This window comes from Vitis riparia, chromosome 5 (genome assembly GCF_004353265.1).
Source record: "Vitis riparia cultivar Riparia Gloire de Montpellier isolate 1030 chromosome 5, EGFV_Vit.rip_1.0, whole genome shotgun sequence".
NCBI lineage: Eukaryota > Viridiplantae > Streptophyta > Magnoliopsida > Vitales > Vitaceae > Vitis > Vitis riparia.
The window spans coordinates 23973067-23992536 of NC_048435.1; the positions used below are offsets into that span (position 1 = coordinate 23973067).

At 33.6% G+C, this 19470-nt stretch overlaps 1 protein-coding gene and 1 pseudogene across 2 annotated transcripts; one reads left to right on the forward strand and one right to left on the reverse strand.

Moving 5' to 3' along the window:
- Nucleotides 1–684: 684 nt before the first annotated feature.
- On the forward strand, nt 685–1174 carry LOC117915321 (annotated as a pseudogene).
- Nucleotides 1175–1317: 143 nt separating this feature from the next.
- Nucleotides 1318–18448, reverse strand: LOC117914605 (mitochondrial proton/calcium exchanger protein-like). 2 transcript variants are annotated; one of them, XM_034829999.1, is made up of 15 exons: nt 18304–18448; nt 15225–15854; nt 14816–15128; nt 14306–14452; nt 14034–14122; nt 13813–13905; nt 12634–12760; nt 8764–8828; nt 8450–8624; nt 7729–7923; nt 7558–7605; nt 6803–6949; nt 6614–6696; nt 3667–3782; nt 1318–1926 (listed from the first exon to the last, which is right to left on the reverse strand). In XM_034829999.1, the coding sequence occupies exons 2-15, from the start codon at nt 15836–15838 to the stop codon at nt 1844–1846; spliced, it is 2295 nt and encodes a 764-aa protein (XP_034685890.1). In that variant the 5' UTR covers nt 15839–15854; nt 18304–18448; the 3' UTR covers nt 1318–1843. The 2 variants fall into 2 exon arrangements, with proteins under 2 accessions (XP_034685890.1, XP_034685889.1); XM_034829998.1 differs by having other exon boundaries at nt 15225–15904.
- Between the last annotated feature and the right edge of the window lie 1022 nt (nt 18449–19470).

Sequence of the window (19470 nt, forward strand, 5' to 3'; positions counted from 1 at the left end):
TTCCTAAGTTAGGACATTGCTTCAGAAGCATACAGAATCCTTATAGGTTCTAAAGATGGAATTAACCAAACAAAGAGGATAAAAAGTGTGATAGGAACCATAGACAGAAGGTGGAATGATCATGAAGGCACACAAATTTAATACTAGAAGGCACACACTCTAAATCTCGAAAAGAGAACCCAAAACCTTGCCATATTAAATTCCAGCATTCAGCTTGGCCTAGTTCCACCTACCTAGCTTAGCTTGACCTAGCTATCTTCACCACTTTGATTGATTATAAAACAAGTGTGAACTTAATTCACTATTTAAGTTGAAGGTAGTTCTAGCATAAAAAATTGTTTTTGAAGAAAAATTAGATGTTTGATAAATTTTGAAAGCACTTTCAAAAAGTTGAAAAATCACTTATAGTGTTTCCTGAAGATGCATTTGATAAGTGATTCCCCTAAAAAACTTCAAATAGAATACAACAATAGCACTGTTTCTATTCTAACATCGAATGCTCCTTAAATTCCACTAGGTACTGAACTGGATGGCAAGCCACAGGCCAATCAAAACAATAGGACCAGTCATTCAATCAATGTACTCAGACAAGAGGTTAGAAAATGACAAAATTATGGATAGACACAAAGGAGGTCAGCTCAGTGGTTTACTTATCATTTGGGATCCGAGCAGGGAGAAGAGCAGATGGAGTAACTAGAATGGGGCCTGAAGAGGAGCAACAGCTACTTCTTGAGGGTAGTCAGAATCCAAAAAGGACAAGCTCCATAGCAATCTTGTAGAAGAGACATCCAAAAAGGGTCTGGTTGTGAGTTTGTCTGCCCAACTGGAAGTTTTGGCTCACAAAGCATAGGGGTGCTTCATGACTCATTGCAAGTGGAACCGACACTAGAGGTCCTAAGCTTAGGAGTGTCAACGATAGCAATGCTGCAATTTTCAGATCAAATGACTACTGCTAAGTTTGTTGTGGATGCGTGGGTAGTTGGCCTTAGAGTTAAGATGGACAAGAAAGGGAATTGTTAAAAGAGAGGAAATAGTAGTGTGCATAAAGGATGTCATGGAGGGAGAAAGAGGGAATGAGTTGAAAAGGAATGCTCTGAAGTGGAAGGAGTTGGCTAGAGAGGCAGTAAATGAAGGTGGAAGCTCTGATAAGAACATTAAAGAATTCTTTGCATAACTTACACACAGTTGATGTTGATGAACAGCTATAAAATCCCATCTACTCTGGTTTCTTTCACAAAAAACAACCAAAATATATGAAGCTATTCCACAAGAGGAGCAAATATCCAAGGTTACACCAGTATATATGTCCTCAGAGTATATTTGAATCAAAACAATGCCATATATTAACATTCAAAATTCTAAATTTACATGAGTCTTAAAAGTTTGAAACTTATGAAGTTTCAGTATTACATAGAAAATTCCACTTTCTGACCTGAAGCATAAACTCATATATGGCATTTATTTCAAAAATAATACAGAGATATAAACGGGAAGCCCAGTTAGACCCCACTACTATTTTGTGTGTATGTGTCAGGTTTTGGTCTATCAGCACCAATTTTTACAGCACTAGCAAACCTGTCCTCTTTATATTACTGATAGGAGAACTAAAAACCTATCTACTATATGACTTCAGAAAGTCACCTGTGTATAAAGAACAAGGCCAATACCTAAAAAATCATAAACAGTTGGATTGAAGCACTAAGAAATAGGCATATCCATTCTAAAGTGCCCAGATAAAATGAATCAATACTCTGTAATCAGCCAACTAACTTTGTCACTGGAACAGGTACTCTAAGATACCAAAGAAGAGGGAAGCAAAATTTTTTGGCTGGAGTATTACCCTCTACATTCCCCCCACTTCAGATGTATTGGCATCTTCAGTTCGGCTGCCCAGTCTGACAATGTCTTCAACATGAATCTTCCCATCTGTTGCAGTGATGTCCATGAAAATATTAGTTATTGTTGATGGACCAATTTATGTTTACTCAACAGAGAAATTGACAGGAACAGGAAACTGAGAGATCAAAATTTTTTATAAGTAATAAGCAAATATATTAAAAGCACAAAGAAAGGCAGACCAAGTACATACGGAGTATACAAAGAGTGCCAAAAAGCAGGCAAAAGAAGAAAACAACAAACCACAACCCAAGCCAAAGGGCTCCCAAACCGACAAAACCAAGCCCTAAAAAGCTGAGTACAAGACCATCCAAACCAAGCCGCTGCCTGGCTCCCAAACCCACAATTCCAAGAAAAACAAGGAAGCTGTCCACTGTGAAAGCCTAACACACAAGGAAGAGACTGAAAACAACCTCTTCCTCTCCACCTCCCATCCCCACCCAAGGCCCTATCCTGGGCACTCAGAAACCAAATCCAACCCACACTTCCTACTTTGTCTTCCTTTACTGCTTGAGAGGTTGTAATTAACAAAGCAATCCAACCTTTGAAGTTCCCTTTCAAACTGAGAAGCAGGGGAAGACCTCCTCTTACCTCTTGATCCCACCACTCTCCGACCCTTTCAAGCTTCCAACTTTCTCAGAAGGGAGTCAACTTCTTTCTCAAAGCCTTCCAAAGGCAAACCTAAGTACTCGCTGAAGGAGACGAAGTTCTTGTAAGAATCGACAAAGTTCTCCTCTGACTCCACGTCCTTCCCACCCACATCTTCACTGCACTCAGCCGGGTTCACACACACGTCAGCAGAAGGAAGAGTCTCTTGTAAAACCAGATCCAAACCTGCACTGAAAGGCAGAAGCAAAGGCCCACCACGCTCATCCTTTCTTTCAACCTGAAACTCCTCAGTCTGCTCCCTCCATTGGATAATATCCCTTGCCAATGAAGCACCTCTGTCTTTGGGAGAAGAAGGAGACAGAGTGAGATACCTATCCCCCAAGACAAAAGCAAAGGACAAACCCAAGCCCACAAAGCCATCTGCTTCAACCAAGAGGGCAGCATCAGCAGAAGGTGAACCAAACTCAGGAGACAAAGCCGTCAACAAAATGCAAGGATCTGGGAGAAGCTTCTGGGTCCTCAGTCCTTCACCAGTAAGCAAAAGGGGCCTCTTAAAAAAAGCCACTGGGTCCACTAATGCGTCAATCAACTACTCAAATGGGTTTCACCTGAGATCATAGACGACAGTATAAACCTCACACCTACCCCTCCCTGCTTTCTATCTTTTTCCAAAGGAAAAAGAATAAGCTATTCCAATCCATTAGTATCTTATGGACTTTTCATAATAACGCAATATGTTCCAAGATTAATAATAACACCCATTCTAATTTGCCTTTTGGCTGAGTCCAGCTTCAGGCATCAATACAAGGAACCAACTATATTATGCTGGCTATATAATGTGCCACTTTAAAGGAAAAATAAATGCCCTCTTTTTACATGTGTTAAACATATGAATTCTTCTTGAATGTTTCTCAGCTGATAAATTGAAAGTCAAGCATAGTTTAGAAGTACAAAGAGAAGAACGATATTTCCAAATGAGGCTTTCGTTACTATTTTAATAGCCTGCAACCAAAAACAAAGGTCCCTACAAAAAGGCACGACCAAAAGCACTAGCTTTTCTCATTGAACATGTAAAATTTAATTCAACAAACCATCCAAAAGCCACTAGAAAAGAGTGATGTGAGACTTGTAACAAACAAGACTCAATTTTGTATAACTTACCTTTATCTTTGGAAAGGTTGCTGATGAGTTCTTGGATGCCTTCCTTGCCCAAAGTATCCTTCAAGTACAAAGCAGCAGCTGCCACCTCTTCAGGAGTTACTTTCCCATCATAATCCCTGCACATATACAGTGATGCTGATATATTTGACCATATAAAGGTACTGTCATTACATAAAATTGAGAATAGTTATTCAAACACAACAATGAGTTTAAGATTTTAGTAGCAGGCAAGTAAAAAAATAAAAAAGGTAATTTCATGACACATGACACATGCAAGAGGCAGTATCACAATAAGCCAAGCCTAAATTTATCATAATTAACATGACAAAGATAATAATTAGAAAAAGACAATTATAGACAAACATGGATAATCTATCATATGGTGGTGCCTAGCAACACCAACATGGATAGTATTCGCTAAAAACATCTACAAATCTATTAACTTAAAGCCCAAAATTTGTTTTGTTGGCTGTTCTCTGATAGCCAACTCAATACATGATGATATAACAAAATTACTTCACCTTCTTAAAACTATACAGCTTATTCTGTAAGAACAAAAGGAAAACAAACAAGAAAATGTACAAAGGTCCAGTGGCAAAAATACGGCACTGACCTGCGCCAAGTTTCAAACAAACAGTAACAGAAGTTTTAGCACTGATGTCCAGATCTATCGTATTGATTTTATGGAAAAAATGAAAAACCTGATCCAGATTAACATTCTAATAAAACGTCCAATCAGCATGTCGTAGTGATCTTAGTCTTTTTTTTTTTGTTTGTTTGTGCTCATAGGAAAAAATATATTTCTCATCTTTATGGCTATAGGTTAATATAAAATATATCTGATTTTTTGTTAATACATAGAGGCTTGGATAATTGGCCCTTGTTCCCACACAAATTCTTCCTAATGATCCAAGGGATGGCTGAGTTTTTTGAGCCACTGGGTATGCATAGAAGGGTTATATTTTCTTTGTTTAAAGAGGGGACAGGGGGAGGATGGGGTTTTGTGTTTAAGGGCTAGTCTCATGCACTCATTATGTCATGTACCACTTTTTTGTTTTTCTGCATCATATATTCATATTATATATTTTCTTACATGTTGGAAAATAAATAAAAATACACACACACACACACAAAAAACATGATATTATATGTATAGGCATGTTTATGTGTGTTTCAGAAAGTATAAAACAACATATAACCATTTCCATAAAAGACGCTGGAGTTAAAAGAGATGAATATAGGCATTCATCAACATCACTCATATGTCCACATTAAACACTAGAGTTCTACTGTTACCAACTCAAAGTCCCTAGAAGTTGCCAACTAGTATGCCTAAAAAGAAACTATTGGAACATACAAGTATAATTTTTTTTTTTTTTCATAGGCAAACAAGGATATATGCTCGCATAAATTATTCTGAAGTTCTTAACTTTCCAAGTTTGTTAATCATCCCCTGAAAAGAAAAATCTCAGAAAATGAAATCCATTCATCATCATTCCCAAGGTTGACATTCAAATCATTTATCATATGTTTCATTCCAATAATACATACCCATTATTAATTGGAATAATGAGTCACTTGAGCTTCAATCTTTTAACATGTAAAAATTTACAGATAGAATGACATTTTCTCTTGCTTCTCTTCATCAACTTTTTTAACCTTTAAAATACCTTTTGGGCAACAGTATAATAATTTTTAAAAGAAAAATTTGTTCAGTTTTTCTAACCATTACAAACATTCAAATTTTCTTGAATCATGTGTTCTAGTGTTTACCATAGATATGTTTAAGATGTAATACATAGTGGTGATAAATATTAATTTACCTTAATAATGTATCTTATTGCATGATTTACATCATATTTGGAAAGAGAAATAGAAGGGCTTTGAAAATGTTGAGTAATCAGATCAAGAGCTTAAATCCTTATTTATATGTAACTATTTAGAGTGGACAAAAGGGTCTTAGAGGTTGGGTCCATGCCTATGTTTGATTTTGTCAATTGGTTAGGCAACAACTAAGGGGAGGGAGTATTTTTTGTTTTCCCTTTTCTTGTTCTTTGCTTTGTTGTGCACTTGTATACTTCATGTGCACTTTGTGCTGTCACGCTTACTAACATATTGCTCTTTTACCTATCAATATATATATGATTGGCATCATGTCTTATGTGTCATTTAACAACTACTCCAAGCACAAACAGACATGAATGCTGAAGTTAAGGAACTAGGAAAATTATCACAGGAAAAGAAATGAATTCTTGCATAGCTGACTAGATTTTGGCTGGTAGTTAAAATTATCCTTTCTTACATTGAGGACTTCTCCATTTCCTCAAGTGGACTGGACCAAGTGCAACTGCATCCGGCTATCTAATAAAAGAGATAACTAAGTTATCCTTAGTTTCATTGGTCTATGTTGTAGTAGGGTTTTTCAAAATAAGATGAACAACTGCATTGATCTTTTGGGCTTACTGAACAGGCTATACCTTGAGCACTGTCAGACTATCCTCAGATAACCAGGTTTATGAAATCCCCAAACAGCCAATTATAGAATATGAAAATAAATACTTCATAACCAAACATGCCATCAATGTCAATCACCAAACCAAAATACAACCTACCCTTGAAAGCCTGAGTTTTACTTTACCTACAATTTGATTTCCTTGACTCCCAAACATAAATTCCAACCCTATAATTGTTACCATCACCTGAACCTACAAACCCATCTCTCCATTTCAAAATTAGTACTCTTACATTGTTTTGAGGTTGGTATGATATAAGTGGTCCATGGAAAGTCCGAACAGAAGGAAAATATACTCATCGAAAGGCTATCATGAGACTACATCATTTACTAACCTAAGATCCCTACATCCATTTTCACAACAGAAAAATTGGCATACAAAACATACACCAAAGAATAATAAACCGTGAAGTATGATGATAATCAATTAAACACCTGTCAAGTAGTCGCCAACGATCACCAATTTTGGCATCAACATCATCAATTTCCTTTTCAAGGTTTTGAAGCATAGCATCCACCTGAGTGAAAGTATTGGAAACTGTTAACATTGTCTCAACTCTACCCATCATGCATCTCAATAAGTGTTAGAAAAAGGAATATTGTTTTGGAACTAAAACATTTTACCCTATCTATGAGTGCCGATGAAACCTCATCACCAACTTCCACTTTAGCAGCATGGTCACTTTCATCTCGAGCAGCTCTATATGCCTCCATGGCCTCTTTTTCACCATCTGTACCCTCTTTCTCTACCATGCTATTATAAAGCTCTATCTGCAAACATCAAATAAACTAACATGAGCTTAATATATACAGGATGTTAAATGATTCACAAAGAAGGGAGAACATGATAACTTGAATCAATGGTTTGCACCAATGAACTTAGTTAAAACTGATGGTTTTAATTTTCTATGTCCGCTATTCCTTTCTATAAGAGTGAACATATATTTAAGTCATCCTGAATAGAAAAAAAAAAGTTAAAAATAAGTGACAGATTAAGAACAACTGATAACAATTCAGGTTCACAAGATTAACAGTCAAATGTCCAATAAACCAAATACAAGTCCAGATACACCTCATCAAGATGGAAAACGAGGCAAAATTTCAATGAGTCTTAACATCAAAAACTTCTCAATCAAGGCAACCTCAACGCCAAAAGACCTCTGAAAGATTAAATTGATGGTAACAAGAAGAAAATGAAAGGAACTCCAGAGTAGAAACAATATAGATGAAGCAGCATCTATTCATGCACCAAATGTGGATAAAATCCCTTTTTTTCACTTTTTTTTTTTTTTTTTTTTTTTTTTTGCCTTTACTTTTCCACACTTGGGATGGGTATATAGAAGAAAATACAAATGGTAGAATGCACTGTCAATGTGTACCTCCTTATTGACAAGCCTCAGAAATTCTTCACGCTCCCTACTCACTGACTGCATAAATCAGTAAAAAAAAAAGAAATCAAAGGATTGAACAGATTATAAACCTAAAGAAATTTTAGGGAAAAACACTCACAGAACTTCAAAAACTAAAATGTTTTAAAATCCAAATCTCACCGATGCCGAAGCTAGAACCGCCAATGCACGACTTAGTTCACATAGCTGCTCTTGTTTTTCCACTGCTCTTGCTCTAGCTTGCTCTTGCGCTTCTCTTGCTGTTGGAATAGTCATCTCTTTCAAAGCCAGGTCCTCTTGACTGACTACAGTTTCCTTAATCTTAGCTTGTTCTTCTTCCTCTTTCTCTTCCTCTTCCTACAATTTATTAGTTTAGAACTACTGATGCAGTTTAAGAAGTGCTTATTTTAGAGACTCAAGACTTAACATACTAGAGCACACCTTAAGGTCTGAGGCTTAAAGTTCATTTAACAACCAAATTCAAAGTTTACCTGACAGACAGAAACTTAAAGACTTAACATTTTGGGTGACACAGTCACACCACTCCAATTTGAATTGAAGAAAAAAGGTCAGGGCAAAGTCAAAATAATCTTCTTCAAAATATACACAATATGGCTAGGCTTAGCTTTTAACTGTACTACTCATCATATTTATGTTGGTATTGCCATTGGATATGACTTTGAGAGTCATGATGAGATTACTGAAGAATATTTTATCAAAATATTTAGCCTGATTGGAAATTGATACTAAAATAGCTTAAGATAAAAGGCAATAGAGTTTTTCTGCCAATGGAAAACTGAAAAATACGTTCAAGAAAGTAGGTTCCAGATCCAATGGGAGAGAATGTAAATCCAGCAAGAACAATATACAAAATATTATCAACCTTAATAAGTTCTTCCTGCATTTCAAGATACTCCAATTTCCTCCTCCTTTCTGAAACAGAATCTTCAGAAGGCAAAGCTGTAATACCAACAGTGTCCACAACCTCATCTGGCAGAGAAGACAGTGTTGCCTGAACAGCCTCCTCTGGCCGCACTTTTCCAGACACAGTGAAGGCTCTGCAAGTTATAAAAGACCAGGAGAAGTCAGCTGTATTCCATATATTCCATATATATATACAAAAAAATGAGGCAGTGAGGAATAAATTTTCAAACAAAAAGGAAAAGCACACAAAAACCTGATGGAGCTCTATCCTACCTGGAAAGGATCAAAAGAGACGAGGGGACAGAATGATTCAGAGACAAATCCAACCAATCACGGAGCTGCAGAGAGAAGATAAGACTTCAATATATTAATAAATCAAACTTCAGTAAATGGCAATTAATTAGTAGTTCCTCCTGATATAACCAACAGTTATTCTTTTGGAATGAAATATTTATTGATCTTGTTGATCATGCAAAATTTCCTTTAATACAATTTAATAATTTTTCCCATTAAAAAAATGAAAGAAAAATATATATTTCACACCTGATTAGAAAGGTTCAAGCATGAAAACAAGAGAAATTATTAGCATCCTTCCAGTGAAAAAGACGATAACAGTCTAATTACTAAAAAATGGGATCCATAGAAAAAAACTTAGATGGTGTTTGTTTTTTTTACTTAACTCTAAATAGAACTTAAAATTAAATAATACTTAATGGTGTTAACGGTTAAATATTAAGTTGTTTGTTTTTTCAATATTTTATTTCTATTAAATATTAAGAAGTAATGAAAAACCGACAAGTTACTTTTAACATTCAGAAAAGTCAAATATTTTGGCTTTTTTATTCAGTAAAAAAATATAAGAAATAAGTAATAAGTTAACAAAAAGTAAAAAAAAAAAAAACAAACAAACAAACAAACAAACGATCTGAAATCTGAAAGCAAGTTACTTTCAGCAAAACGTTAATTTTTCCCTATCCTAAAGGAAAAATATGGAATAACATGAATAGATCACAGTACCATGAAGCCCATAATGATCTTCTGTGAAGGTAATACATATTTTTCTCATGCAGAATTGTCAACAATCCCAAACTAAGGATTGGAACCTACATCGATTTGCCATGTCCATTCACATGTATTGCCAGATGCTCCACTAAAAATTTAAGATGCTGACTTCCCCACATGATTTTAGTCAGTGTTGAACAAGGGCATTGGAGCCCCAAAACTGAAGAAAGGGGCCTCACTGACTCAAACTTGAATTGCAGTCAATATGGACCCAATACAAAACCTATTTAGCTTATCAATGCTTGAAGGAATGATACAGGACTAAACACTGAAACTGGACTTTCAATGGCCTGGACTGGCTGGGCAACAAGGACCTGCCACCTGGACCTCAAACAGATTGAAGGTGACCTTGGCCCCCAATCCTGAAACTAGGCTACAATGGGCCTTCAATAATGAAAAAAGGGCCTTGAGAGCATCGACAACAGTTTATTAGCTAAACCACACTTAGAATAAACAGCCCATGTAGCTCCTGAGGTGGGTTCAGGTGGCAAGATGATAGGTTGATAATGTCAAACGAATTCCAGTACCAAAAGAACACCTACCAAAAAAAATACATGGCTGACATAAAGCAAATTTTATGCCCACAGATGAGCATTTTCCCTTTAACACAAATTTTCACCACCTCACAATGCATGATGAGAAAATAATGACCTTAAAGACAACTGCGGATGTAGTTATAGATCCCCACCCCTGTTGACAGGAGTAGAGAGAAAAACATAATCTGACATGAACTACAGCAACCTTAAAGAGAAATCCAATTTAGATTTGTTTAATCTCCTGCTACATTAGAAACAGTTTTATTTCTTTTAGGCTATGTTTGGTTCCCGGAAAATATGAGCTAAAATGTGAGGGAAAGAAAATAGAGAGGAAAAGTAGAAGGAAAGAAAAAGTGAAGGAAAATAAAAATTACATTTAAAATCAATAAATTATTTTTATATGTTATTTCAAACTCATTTCACTTATTTTTCCTCTTCTATAGAAAGATTAAATAATTTTAAAATGTATAAATTTTTAACTAATTTTAATTATATGTGATTTTCTTTCGTATTTTCCATGTTGAAATCAAACATGAGAAAGTCATTACATTTTTTTCTTTCCTTAGTATTTTTCGGACACCAAAAATAGCCTTAATGTCTAAATAATTTTTTTTCCACTTTCCCATATCTATTCCTATTGCAGTAAGCAAAGATAAGGAATTCCTATCAAGGAAGAGAACCACAAGAGTCTATATATGCTTCTATAGCCTTTCAAAGTGAAAACAGACTTTTAATAAAAGTTTTTAGTATCTATTATGCTTCCTTTGAAGATGTGGTTGTCTTCTTTCTAAAAGTGGTTGTCTTCTTCAACTCTTTCATCACATTCTATAACTTAAGGCTACATTTGGTTGACTAGATGGGATAATATATATATATATATATATATACATAGGATATCATTTCCAATGGGATATGACATTAGAAATAATATCCTTGGATATTATAGCTGATGGAAATGATATTCTAGAATATTATATCCAATAGGATATATTGTACCATATTTTTGTTTGGTTTGTAGAAGATATCCAATGGGCTATGTTGTACCATGCTCATGTTTAGCTTGTAGAAGGAACAAAAATAAGATGGAAAATATATTACATTTCAATGTTTGATATTTTTTTTATATATACGAGTAAGCAAAGAAATATTAAAAATATCAAAAAATAAGCTACACACCAAGATATACAAGACGAATATAATTGGTACCAAAAGGCATTTGCCAAAAAAGAGAACACTAAAATAACTAGTCCTTTCCTCAACTAGATTTCACCCAATCTACAAAATCAATTAAAAGCATTGAGTTTTGCTCTATGTACATGCTAAGCCATGACACTAGATTACTAAAAAAAAGAGCACTTTAGCACTTGAACTGACTAGTCCTCACTTGCGAACAATCTTTGATTCCTTTCTTTCCAAATTGTCCAAAAAAAATGCACAAGTAGCTCTCCAAACCTTCTTGCATTTTCTTCCCACAAAAAAGTCATGTCAACCTAATGAGTCTCCCTAATCGTAAAAGGAAGGACCCACTCGATCTCGATACTTTTCAAAATAAAAAACATATTGTTACACAATGTTTGCTATTCAAAATAACAAAACATATTGTTACCCAATGTTTGTTATTAAAAAAATATGAAATCCCTCTCATATGATATTATTTGGAAATTATTCTACAATTTATAATTTAGTAAGTAATGTTTTATATCTTCATTAATAGTATTTATGATTAAAAAATTTAAAATTTACAAATAAAGAAATATTACATTACATGGTTAAATATAAAAAAGCATTTTGCATGTATTAAAATATTATATTAAATAAAAATATGTATTAATATTATTTTAGGTTATATTATACACTTTTTAAATTTTTTTTTCCTTTTTGAATTAAAATTTAATTTTTTAAAAATCAAAAATTTTTTGTTTTGCAAAATGAGTGTGATCTAAAATAAAATGAAGAAAATGGATGGGACAAGTTAATTTATGATCCAAAGAATATGTATATCCAATATCTCAACTTAGGATTATTATATCTCACATAAAGAGGATATATAGTAAAGAGGTTGGATAAGTTATTCCATCATTTATTTTATCCTATGATGGTTGAACATGAGATATGATAAGTGATGGAATAACTTATTGTATCCTATCACCAACCAAATATAGAATAGGATATGTTATCTCATATCTTATTTTATCTCATACTATATCTAGTCAAACAATTACAGCTTAAAAAAACTTCAATATGTTGAACATCAAAGGATCACACACCAATCTAGATGCACGAGGCAAAGAAGGAAAACAAAATGAGTTCCCTAATAATCTTAAATCAAATAAAAATATAGAAACATTTTAGTTATTTGAAGGCAAAGAAGGAAACGAAAGAAATGTAGGGTCACACATCAATCTAGATGCAGGAGGCAGGAGGCAAAGAAGGGAAACAAAATGAGTTCCCCAATAATCTTAAATCAAATAAAAATATAGAAACATTTTAGTTATTTGAAGGCAAAGAAGGAAACGAAAGAAATGTCAAGGATCAAGCATAAAACCTGTTGCCGCATTTCTTCAACTGAGCGTAATCCAAGCATGCCTCGCTCCCTACAATCTTCACGAAGCTCAGCTTCTGAAAGAGACTCCACACCCTCGGCTTGAATCAATCTATCATCGTTTTTAATCCTAACAAAAAAAATATAAACAAATTATACACATGCTAATATAACATTTAATCAATTCATCTCTTGTATCAGGCAACTAGGCTCAGTTCTTTTTCCATTCATTGCCCCCAATTGTAGTGATTACTAATGGTTGAGCAAAGCATCATATACTCCACAATTAATGCAAGGACTGCTGAATCTTTAATCTGAAAGGATAATGTGTCCAGGAGGAGCACCCTTGAAAGCTTTCATGCGGTGCACCTTTCCTGCATTTATTTGAAAGTCTTGCAACTGAGTAGGGTCATTGGACAGTCAGAAGGATAGTGGGAGTAGCCGGGTCTTCAATTGTGTCTTGTACAAAGTAAGGTGCATCCAAGTTTACAACACGTTTAATTTGACACTCAAGCTTAAGTATTTCAGGGCTCAGCTTAATAGGGCTGCAAACACTTGCAGATCCCAAAAAAGAAAGCCTCAAGTCATCCACATTTAAATCTTTCATAATCCTTAGGTTAATATCCTAAGTTCTACGCATTTAAATTTAGCTGTTAGCTGACTAGCTCCCCAGAATAATGTTAATAAGTTCAAAATTTTGATAGGAATTGAATCAGAAACAATCAGAACTTGTTAACTCATCATTAATCTCAGATGATCAATTTTTCAGAACTCCAAACACTTAAATGTAAACAAAAGCAGCCTAGTTTGCATAAATGCTGCCAACAAAGTAACTATGACAAACTTATGATCTTCTGAGAGAACCACCAGGTATTATAGTGATCAAGTAGCTCAATAAATTATCAAGTAAAACACAAAGAAGTTTAAGACAAGTATCAACCAAACTTGAACAGGACTCTAATTTAACCACACAAAGTTAAAACCTGGCAGTTGGCTCAGCTCTGTTTAAATTTTGTACAACCTAGTTTCCAACTTGCCTTCCAAACTTATTGATAAGATTTATCTATATATATATATATATATATATATATAGATAAATAAGCAATTATATTAATAGCACTTGGAAAAGGCACTTGTTAATAAGATATGCAAACTACTTTGAGTGGAGAAAATGTATCTCACCATTGAAGTCTTTTTCGGAGCATATATCGCAAATATGCATCTGTCCCAAATGGGCTGATTCCCATATACTTGCACATATTCACCAATCGTGGTCTGATAGCAGAAACAGATTTTAGAAACAGAAACTAACGTCGCATAACCACACCAAGGAGAAACTAGCAAAATCAAATTAAATGGAACAGATAGATTCTCATCCCAAAACAGTCACAATAAAATCTAACCTGCTGATATTATCTAAAGTAAGTTCGTCGTTGAACAACTTGGCAAAGGCTAAAATTTCATCATTGGAGACACCAGCTCCTCTTCTAACCTGCAACAATACACCAGGTCAGATGAATTATAATATATATATATATACACACGCGTATATTAAAAACCAGGGATGCACTGTCAACAGTATACTTATCTTGTTTTCCTTTTCTATAAAAAAATTAAAATAAATAAACAAATAAGTCATCAAGATAACCATAGAGATGCACAATAAATCACATACTCTGTTCAAAAACTCATCAAGATCTTCTGCCGTTTTCTTAATTTCTCCACTCCGTGAGTTTTGGACTTCCTTCGCCATTTCTTTGACAGTGTCCTGAAGAAATCTCGCATACTCTATTCTTGCATTAAGCCTCCTTTTCAATGCTTCCTATGTGTTGAACATTTGAAGCATGATCAGTAAAAGACCATAGATACATGCACATGAGTGTTTGTGAGTATGCATGCAAGTTTGCACAGGCACATTCTGCTCAATATGATGACAGGAAAGTGCCAATTCAAACAAATACGCACCATAACAGAAAAAAGGGTGTATTGCCTGATGCAACCAGATAGGTGGTGCCAAATTTGGATCACAAGACCATAAACTGGTGATTTTTTTTATTTTTTTTTTGTGGGACAAGGGCACTTGGTAGGTCCCAATCAAGAGTTTAGGTACAACATAAATCACACACCCCAGTAGCACTTTGAAAAGGAAAACAAAAGCCAATAAATGAATAACAAGGTACAGTACCTGTTCTTTCATTTTATCTTGAAAGGTTGATGGCAGCATGTTAGGGAATAATTTCAGGAATACCGGAAGCAAAAACTCCATGAATGGGACTATTATAAAAACTGCAAAAGGAACCAGCCTGAAAATATCAGCTGTGGTTCGTGTCAGTTGTTGCCTCTCTCTTCTAGAGAGACTCTTCCCACCAGCAAGTTTTAAAAGCAATCTTGAACTGATTCTCACGTCAGCCCAGAGTAGTTTAAAACCCAACCAATAATGTTGTAATGTTGATATGATTTCATTCTTCCAATGAATTAGTTTCTTAGCCCAATCCTCCCTGCAGAAAGGTATAGCACATCAAATAAGCAAGATAGGTGGAGTCCTGTTGGTTAAGTTCAAAAAAGATTAAATACACAAGGAGAAGAAATCTAACCTGCTCATAGACGCTACAGCTCTCAAAGCTGGACCAATCCCTAATAGCATCGCCCATGTTTTTTGTAAAGGTGATTTAGCACCCTTTTGAGATTCTAGCAGCTGTTTGGCTTTTGCTTTGGCCTTTGCTGTACTCAAACCTTCTACAGCTTGATCACATTCCTGAGGAGATGCTTCTTTTCTCATTTTAGCAGCCTGCTTTTCATTTTCCTCATCATCACTGCCCAATTCATGTTGTCCAGCTGTAGCAGTAGAAGCATTACGAACAGATTGCGACATCAACCTGAATCCCATTGGACAAATAAATTCTGATCTTCCATTTCCAATACCAGATGTCGTGATTCCAGAATAGCTATGCCTAAAGAGTCCTAGGCCTGAAAAGCTTAGAAATGCGTCTTTAGCAGCAAAAGTTGAATTCCCATCATTTATGCCAGTAAAGTCCAAAGAAGTATTATTTATAGCAGAGCTTGAGCCTTGTGAATCCAAATTCTGGGAAGATAATAAATTCCCAAAGCCCCCATTCCTAAAGCTTTGAAAACTTTGGATGGGTCGTATGGAAACATTCAGGTAATCAGAAATGAGCTTCCTCCTTCTCAAAATTGCTTTGGATGCCATTATCAAGTTATCCTGCCTTCAAACAGAGAAATATATTCACATTTCTTAAGCCCTCGCTCAATTGGCCTGCTAGGAACAATAATAATTAATGACACATGAAAACCAAGATAGCAAAATCATAGTTGTTAAAAACTTCCGACAATACAACAATACATATTGCAATTTGTATCTTATCTTAAAGTGTATCTTACAATACACATATGATACACGATACATGATATAACAATACAACAATACATACATCTTCAACTTTTTCATATATTTTTAAAAGAAATCATTTTTTTTTTTTTGTTAAAAGAATTTTATTATATTAATAGTTTAAAATGTATAGAGAGGTTAAAAATTGAACATAAAAGGAAGAAAGAGGTAAAATAATTCTATATGACAAGCTACATTCTTATTCTATATTAGAAGTCAAGTAAATTAATTTTTACAACAAATATTGAAGAATTTTCATTTGAATGGTTTGAATGTTGACAATGAAAATGATAATGATGATGGAATAAAAATTTTACTTATTATATTAGTTTCTTTTAATTTTTTTTTTTTTTTTTTAATTTCTTTTCTAGTAGGAAGGAATGATATATATATATATATATTAGAATTTGGAATTAAAAATCATATCTAAAAATTTAAGAAGTTTATTTATGTGGATTTCTTATGAATATATACATTAAAGTCATATTTTGTTAATCAGACTTTTCAAAACTCTAATATTCAATGTTTTCAAATGGTATTGAACTTTTCAAAACTCTTTAAATCCTACCATCTTTCATAAAATTGGTTATATATATACTACATACTTCATACTTCTAACATGTATGCATATTTTTTCTATTTATTTTTCACTATATAAAAAAACTTACAATACACAATACAATACTATATATAATACAAAAAAATAGCAAACGATACATGAGACATTTTACAAGTCAACAATTATGAGCAAAATAATAATGAAAAAAGCATTGCCACAAAGAGACATAGGAACTACAAAATGCCAATCATAAACCACCAACTAAAACTACATCCCCATTAATAATGACATATTTCGGTATATTATTCAGTCCTGCCCAGCCAATATGTATCAGAACAAATCAATCAAAAACAATGGGACCCATTGTTGTGACCAATTGTATGAAGCAAATAATTTCTCAAAACGCACTCATCCCATTTTCAAACTGGCTGCAAAAGATGGATTTTCATCATCAAATGATACATAAATGACAGGAAGTCCAAATTCACAAATTAGAATCAAAAAATTAGAACAAAGAAAGAAAGCTTAAGAAGAAAACCAATCCCATTGTCACTACAAGAATCCCACTGATTTTTGCATTGTAAAAACTTCTACCCTAAAAATCAATGAAAATATAAAAATCACTTAACCCAAAAAATAGGAAAATGGTTTTTCAACACTCATTACCCCATTACAAATAGGGAATGCAATAAAGCAAATTAAATGTAATTGACAGCAAATCCAAATCCAAAAACTGAAATAAGATTATAAACTAAAAAGGTGATCAATGCACAAATCACAATAGTTCTCATATTGCAAACAGCATAAATTTTTTAACTTCTCCTCTAAAATCAATGAAAATATACAAAAATTATTCAACTGAACAACCACTGAAAAAGTTCTTCAAAATCTAGTACCCTATACCTTATTGCAATTATTAAAACACTTTGTATCCTCATAAGAAATATTAGAACACTTCTTATCTTGGGCTATTTCATTAAAAATCATCAACAAAAAAAACAAGTTCACCAACAACCTTAAGCTATTCTGATCCTATTTCAAAAAACAGTAGTCAAACATCAACAACAAATCAGAATAATCTACAAGTTATAGAGACCAGTCTCTACTGAATAAAGTAACCAAACATCAAAATAAACAGCAGAATGAAGCTCTTAACCTCGTTGCTGCAACAGCTCAACAAATTAGAATCACAGCCATTTTTATATTGAAAACATGAAAAATAATCCCTCTAAAATCAATAAAAATATACAAAAACAATATAGCCAACCAAACAAAAAGGTTCTTCAAAACCGAATATCCTATCACAGATATGAAATCGCTTTCCTTTCTAATTCTATATTTCATAAAATAATTCATCAACCAACAAAAATTCACACCAGAGAATATTCCAACAGTAGAAGGAATCGACATGCAACATACGTCACAATATCTACCCAAACAATAACAATAATTGAAATGAAATGCACAAACGAAGCCAGCAACTGAACTAAAAATTGATGAATAAGCAAAATCTTGCTATCCAAGAAACATTTAAACATCCGAGACTCATTGGAATCCAATAGAAAGTAATCTATCAACTTCCTAAAAACCCTAATTCATAGCAAGATAAAAAATTAAAAAAGACATGAAAAATAATTAAAAGAAATGTGAAAAAATGAAAAAAGAAAAAAACTGAATCAGCGAAATTGATGATAAAGAACACGCTTACAGGTTGATTGAGACTCGGAAAAGCTGATGAAGTGATGGGAGAGGGTAGTTTGTAGAGAGAGAAAGAGAGGGCTTTAGAGAGAGAAAGCGGGGTCTCGGGAAGCGGGGGCTCGGGAAGCGAGTGGTGAAAGAGCTCAGCTGAAAAATGGTGTTGAGGCTTAATAGAAGGGGACGAGGGTGGCGTTTAGGGTGAGGCTGAGGAGCAGGTGTGACCGATGCTGTGAAGCGTTAGATTGGTGTAGATTTTTGAGTGGGACCCGTGGGGAGGGCGTCGTGGACTTTGACTTGTCGGAACGCGAGATATTGGTGAATGTCTCGCGGTGGCGATTCGAGCGCGTGCGGCAGTTTCTGTCTCACTGCCAGTGATAGGATTCATAATTTTATTAGGATATTTTTGTCAATTTTTAAAATGTATTTATTATGATTTTTTGAAAATTTTATTCCATTTTGGTTTTTTAGTTTTTTTCAATGAAATTCATAGCTTTAGTAGGATATTTTTATATATTTCTGTAACTTATTTACTAAGAAATAAAGTACAAATTGTTGTTGTTGCGCTACTTAATTTGTTTGGAAATTATATTTTGAAATATTTCTATTAAAGCAAAAATAACTTTGATATTTTAAAATTCTTAAATAAATAAATTTACATTTAAAAAAATATAAGTTTCCATATTTCTTTAAAATATGAATGAATTAGATTACGTCAATTTTTTTTTAAATAAATTATTTTCAATCATTTAAAGAGTATGAATTTCATATTTGGATTTTATTAAAAAAATATAAGTTTCCATATTTCTTTAAAATATGAATGAATTAGATTATGTAAATATTTTTTTTAAATAAATTATTTTCAATCATTTAAAGAGTATGAATTTCATATTTGAATTTTATTAAAATTAATTATATTCATTATTTTCACATTACCCATACCCATGGATTGAAAAAACTATTTGTATCCATGATATTTCGCGGATATCAGACAGCCCCGAAAGGATATTGAACACCAATTATTGAATGGGAGGAATATCGAAAAAATCACTGAAATATTGGTGATATATCAATTTGAATAGATAAATAAAAAAACTATTAATCTTTTTATTTTTAATTATTCATTTTTATTTTATTTTTTATTTTAAATCTATATTATCATTTTATTTTTAACTATTTT